We start from the raw sequence: 6000 nt of genomic DNA on the forward strand, positions 1-6000 counted from the left end.
AGATCTGCGCTACGTGGAAGAGCTACCCTGGACCCACACAGCGACAGCCAAACTCATCTCAAGATACAACTCACAACTACAGCCAGTCTTTATATCCCAACCTGTGACGTTTTGGTGAACTGCCACTCTATGACTATAACTCTGCACGTCGCTGCCTGTTTCATTCCTCTTACATAGGTTCTGTTTTATTCGCATTATGGGGGAAAATGCATTTTTTATTATTAGCTTAATCTATCGAACTCCATGCTATTATCAAACTGGTTTCACCACTACTTGGGTCCCTCCCTTCAATGGCGCCTTCTCATAAGACTTGTGATACTGCAATAAGTGCACATATGGTTTTGGCTCTAGCACCCCTGGCCTCTCGTACCACGCGATCTCCACGCCACCCATCAGGAAGCTGGCGTCACGCACCAGTGACACGTCTACGCCGGCGGCCGCCCGAGGGATCACCTCCAGAATGAGGTGGTTCTCGAAGCCCTCCTTCTTTATGCCAAAGTGCTTAATGATATTGAAGCGCATATTGGAGAGCATAGTGGGCATGGGCGGGTCAGGATTGGGGCCCAGGAGGGGGGTGAACGGTGGTGGAGGGTCATCTGTTTTGGTTTTGTTGGTTTTGTCCGGGATCATGTGCTCTGTCGACTTTGCCAAGGGTTTCTTTTTCTGGATGGCTCCGAAGGAAATGACGATGACGAGATTGATGAGCGGGGTGTTGAAATACTTCGGATCGGGCTGGCGCAGGCTGAAGATCAGGTCGACAGGGAGCTTGGTGTTGCTGGGGACGAACTCATGCTGGCGATATGGGTAGATGTTGAACTCGAAATAGCGCTCGTCAGCGATGATGATTTGTTTCGGCGGTGCCGGTTTGCGAGCACGTTCACTTGCTCTTATCTTCTGGAGGCTTTCGGCATGCTGGGTAACTAGCTGGGCTTGGAGCCGCGGACAAGGAGGCCTTGAGCGGGAGAGAGCAACGCACCGAGGAACTTGCACAGGCTTACTCTTACACGGAAGAGGCGGCGGGAAGGCAGAGCGCTTTGACGGTGTGCTGAGCTGGAATCGCGAGTCCCCTGGCAATCTAGCGAGTTTATTCAAGTCGCCGATAATACAATGTGATGCGATTCGCTGGATCGGCTGAAGCCCTGGATGAGATTCAATATCCCTGCTGCCGCCTCAGCTCGCGACTGGAACCCGCCTAGTCCAGAGTAGACTCCCCTTTTTGCCGCTGTAAGAGCTTGGCCGTGGATGGAGTTGTGAAGACGAGCGAGGGCAGCGGAGAAAGTAGTTTCGCCCATTGCCAGGATTTTGCGAGCTGCCAGGCGTTGGCGTAAGTCAGGTCGATGAGTGCGAGGTCACGATCCAGGGTTTGGAGATCGGTGCTGAAGTTGCTCTGGGCCAAGCCCTCACGGAGTTGATGGGGCACGAGAGTCGGGGTGAAGGGTCCTCGGGCGATAGAAGCCGTCACTGTACGACGCCGGATGATGGTATAGCCGTCTGTCTCCCGGCGTGCATTCGGGGTTTGGATTCTCTCGTCCTCAGGGTCCGACTCCTGTTCTCGGGGTGTTGGCGTCTTTTCCTCCGGCAATGCACCTGGCTGCAGTACCGTGAGCTTGCTGCCCAGATTTACCAAGACATCGAATAAGCCAGTCAAGTTTCTAGACGGTAGAAAGTTGTAGGTCCAGCTGTGCAGGCTTAGTACCGCCACCCGCTGGGACGGAGGAAGCGGCAGGGTGAGCCTGGGGTTCATTGTCAGAGACATGAGGTTGACAATAATCGTGATGGGAACACCGGCTCCAATAGAAGACGTGCGGGGAGAAATGATGACACTGAGGAATGTCTGGTCGTTATCGTTTTCCTCTATGTTGCAAGCGACTGCTATCCTGTCTGTGGCTGTATCCCGGACGTGAGCGAGGTACTTGTATTTAGACATATGAGCCCTTTACCTACCTGTGGTAGGTTGACTGTCGTCACTGAAGAAGGTAGTCAATAGATCTAGCTCTAAAAGTATTACTTCCGCTGGCTTAGCAACATTGCGGTCATCTTCTGGAGAGCCGTGAGGAATTGCTGTGGTGATATTGCTCAAACATCGCAAATCTTGTGCCTGCATTAGAGGGCGTAGGGGTCACTCTGCTCTCTTTTCATATCGGGAGGCAGCTTGGCCACGAGCTTTTTGACTATTTGCGGTTTAATACTGAGCTTAGGGGCCGTAAAGATAAGAAGTGCCAGCTATGGTGTATGGGATCTCTTGTCCCCCTTGTCCTTGTCTGTTATAATGTACGTGGGGTCGCGATCTCACAAAAGGTGACGTTCTTTAACGCGATGTGAGGGGGGGCGATAAGCTCGGCGTCGCTCCCAGGTGCCAGGTACATGAGTTAATGATGCTTGGGCCTTCCAGCATGGGAGCCTTGAACAACGCGGCAGGCTCTCCCATCAACTGCCTTAGCTCCGTTACGGAATTCTGGCTACCACAAATCTCGCCAGCGAAGCCGGAGGCAGAAACTTGGACAAATACACCGTCCGCGACCGTGCTATTATTCTTCTCTAACCCAGCTTTTCTGTTAAAAGTCAGGGTAGCCCTGATCGGGTCAGCTTCCTGAACAAGGATACAACGCTCCATAAGGTACATAAGGAGCTCTGCATCCCCCAGTATATGATATAAATCAAGGCTCTTTTAACCCTTCTTATGTGACCCTGCTCTGCGGGCCACGTTTTCACTGGCAGCCACGATCGACCAATTCATCTCCAGCACCCGGGGCATCGAAAGAGACTTTGAGTGCCAAGACGACCCGGACAAGCCAGAAGACCGCAAGGGTCTGGTATTCGATGGGCTTTTTATCACGCACAGGGACAAGGACCACGACAGAGCCGTCAAGTGGTACCTCCTGCAAGATATGATGAGGGTGAGCAGCCGGAACTTCAGGACGCTTAGTCGCGGGCGCTACGATAAAGATGATGAGCCAGAGTCGTACTTCCATGTGCCGACTTGGAAGGATCCCACAACCTGGAACAAGGCCGACGAGAAGAACTGCTTGACTAGCATTGTTGGTAAAGCGAAGCTAGGAGAACCTGAAGATGTAATGTTTCAGATCAAGGTGGAGGCAGACAAGTGGCACCCAAAGGCCGAAGCTTTCATGATGCGAGTGGGCACAGAAAGGCTGAGTGGACGCGACCTCCTTGCCAAGGAAGACACAGCTGTTTCCCCTAATGATCGATATGGATGTGAGAGCCTTGAAAAGCTTATCGAAATGGCAAAGCCTACCTAAGCAGATATTATTGCAACGGGAAGGTCGTCGGCGATGTAACCAAACGGTGACTCAAAGTGGCTTTCAGAGAACAAGTAAAATCACCGATAAGAATGCTGAGAGCATCTACTGCCTTGTGGTCTGGTCAGAGCTTGATAACAACTAGAAGGCCACAAACGACTCGGTTTCTTACTACCTAGGTGGTGACACGTATAGTAAGCTCGAGTTGCGGATCTATGAGTGGATGAAATACCTACCAAACAACGACAACTGAGTCCCTGTAGTAAAGCTTAACCAACATAGCACTACCTCTTCAAACCCAGAAGAGATGTAGGAGTGTTTATAGCCCCTATTTGTCATTGGCAGTTCGGGCAATGCAAACGCACAGGGTCACCCACGTAAGCCGGGACTAGACCTATATACCCCTCTCCGCCTAGCGTTGATAGGTTGGGTGCTTGCTAGCATGAAGATGCCATTCAGGATGGGAGATCGTCACTTTCATGTACACCAGATACATGTACAATGTCACCCCTAAACACTGCTTGGCCGAGGAGCCATTTCTCTTGACGAACTGACCGACTGTTCCCAGGAATACATGGTTTGACATTTCTGAACAAGCATGACCCAATAACAAGGATTTCTACGGCCCCGTACTATGTGTATGCGGAAGCAGGCCACAATCCATCGAAAAAAGCAGCCCAACAAGCCAATTCCGCTATGGGACGTCATTTGCAGTCTTACTGGTGAGTTTCATGGGAAAATTACCGATAACTTTAATCCCAAAAATGCTCAAAGGACGGCGCTTTGGGCATAGTTAAGAGCAGTCTTAAGGCAAACATTTACGCGATGATCTCTCGTTCGCTGGTGTTCCCAATGGGCGTCACCCTCAACCCCAACAAGACGGCTATGAGTTTCAAACGAGTCTCTGTTGCCATGCGAAAAGCTGGTGATAACGTCTGGACCTTGTCGGATATTGCTCGAGTCGCGGGCGTTGAACACCCAGTCACTAAGGCCCTCGGCCCTCTGCCGCTACAGCAATTTGCTAAAGGGCATGATATGCTCTGGTATATGGCTAATGTGTCTAAAACCACGACGCTTTGCTTGGAGTTTGAGGTGATGGACGATGCGCGCAACACCTTTTCTCTGGCTTGGCGCACCCGGGAGAAATTAGAGCATATAAACGTCTTTACCATGCTGAAGAACGCTACAGTCTATCACTACACGGCCACGAGCGATGCTGCCATTACCTGTGGTGAGATTGTCTTCTAGCTCGATCTCGAGCTAGACAGTGTTGCTTTCTCAGCCACTATGTCATTCAGCCGGGGATGAGGTGACGCTGCGTCTCCGGCGGGACAAGGGATTGGACGGGAGTTTCACGCTTGCTAATGCAGTGGATTGGGTGGGGAAAGCTCTTAGCCTACGGGGCATGGATAAGTGTGACTTTTTCCTTGGATAAGCGGGAGTCTTGAAAGAACTAATCCATTATGCCCAGTGGATTCATTCTCGCTGTATTTAAGGTTTACTCTAACTGTTCCCAGCACTAGATTATAAAGAAATACCTATATAATAGAAGCAGTGCCCCCTCTGACCAGACATTATCCTTTATTAACCTATTAAATTTTAATATCTCTATAACACTTTCTTCGCTCTTAGAAAATGCGGGGCTCTCATAGCGAAATTGTTAAAGCCAATGTCCCTGAAGGTACATTTGATAGGCTTATACCCCCGAAAGAAATAGCAGAGAACCTGAAGGAAAACGTTCTCCCACAATTCCTCGACGTATACGAGCGCTCCCGCAGCGAGTTCACAGCCAAGGGCTGGCAGGTCGTGCAGCGCGCTCTGAAGAAGCCGACGCTGAGGACCGAGGAAGGTCTCAGCCGATTATACGAACCGGCAATTATCTTGGCCTTGACGACCCGGATCGACCTGCTATGGGAGATCTACGAGATCAGCAAGCAGATCCCCTTCTGGGGTAACATTCAGGTCGTGTACTATGTAGCTCGTTTCAACAATATTATGTACAAGAAGCTTGCGCTGGCAAATGATCCACGGAAAGACGAGGTTGAGCAGCGTTTGTGGGTGCCGTCCTACGATCCCTGGTCGTTCTGCAAGCCCGAGTATGAGGACATCGACGAGATTCTGGAAGGCTCACGCTTTGATTACCTCGAGAGTCAACACGGGATATACAACTACAAGTCTCCCATGCCAGCGTACCAGTGGGACAGTTTTGGCTATACCTTGAATGAGCTCTACATTATGTGGGCTAATGGTGGCTCGGAGAAGTGGCCAATAGAGCGGATTGAAGAGGCACTCGATAAACATGCAGAGTTTCTGAAGCCTTGGTTGGTCCGACCGCCAGTCTGGGGAGGTAACAGTACAAAAACTCTTCCAGAAAGCTCAGAGGGATAAAATAAGACCCTCTATTTAGGAATTCTCAAAGCTAGATCTATACTGTACTCCTTATATTAAGACACAATCGCAAAGGCAAAAAATAACGCTAAGTAAAGACTGCGGGAAGTTTAAGCCTGGAAAGATCAAGGAGGAATATTGATCCGCGCTTATTGCCCTGGGCAAAAATTAAGTTTCTGCGGCATGGCATTACCCAAATTGAGCTTAGTGCTGATGCCAGGACGGACTATATTCTCACTGAACACGACATCGATGTCGTCATAATAGGACCAGATTATTATACTAGTATTATTATATAGAGAGTAGGTCTAATTCCCTATTAATTATAAATAATTTTATAATACTTATAGTA

At 50.0% G+C, this 6000-nt stretch overlaps 4 protein-coding genes across 4 annotated transcripts; 3 read left to right on the forward strand and 1 right to left on the reverse strand.

Moving 5' to 3' along the window:
* Positions 1-287: 287 nt before the first annotated feature.
* On the reverse strand, positions 288-1927 carry FTJAE_13776 (Tol; the record flags this gene model as incomplete). The annotated part of the gene is made up of 4 exons (XM_037346952.1): positions 288-318; positions 371-1050; positions 1107-1309; positions 1354-1927. The coding sequence occupies 4 exons, from the start codon at positions 1925-1927 to the stop codon at positions 288-290; spliced, it is 1488 nt and encodes a 495-aa protein (XP_037199203.1).
* Positions 1928-2393: 466 nt separating this feature from the next.
* Positions 2394-3260, forward strand: FTJAE_13777 (transcriptional activator srcap; the record flags this gene model as incomplete). The annotated part of the gene is made up of 2 exons (XM_037346953.1): positions 2394-2512; positions 2744-3260. 2 exons carry the CDS (start codon positions 2394-2396, stop codon positions 3258-3260), a joined length of 636 nt encoding a protein of 211 aa, XP_037199204.1.
* Positions 3261-4112: 852 nt separating this feature from the next.
* On the forward strand, positions 4113-4508 carry FTJAE_13778 (uncharacterized protein; the record flags this gene model as incomplete). The annotated part of the gene is made up of 1 exon (XM_037346954.1): positions 4113-4508. The coding sequence occupies one exon, from the start codon at positions 4113-4115 to the stop codon at positions 4506-4508; it is 396 nt and encodes a 131-aa protein (XP_037199205.1).
* A 387-nt stretch (positions 4509-4895) lies between these two features.
* Positions 4896-5648, forward strand: FTJAE_13779 (uncharacterized protein; the record flags this gene model as incomplete). The annotated part of the gene is made up of 1 exon (XM_037346955.1): positions 4896-5648. The coding sequence occupies one exon, from the start codon at positions 4896-4898 to the stop codon at positions 5646-5648; it is 753 nt and encodes a 250-aa protein (XP_037199206.1).
* Positions 5649-6000: the final 352 nt, after the last annotated feature.

Source organism: Fusarium tjaetaba (genome assembly GCF_013396195.1).
Source record: "Fusarium tjaetaba strain NRRL 66243 chromosome Unknown NRRL66243_c0000470, whole genome shotgun sequence".
Lineage (NCBI taxonomy): Eukaryota > Fungi > Ascomycota > Sordariomycetes > Hypocreales > Nectriaceae > Fusarium > Fusarium tjaetaba.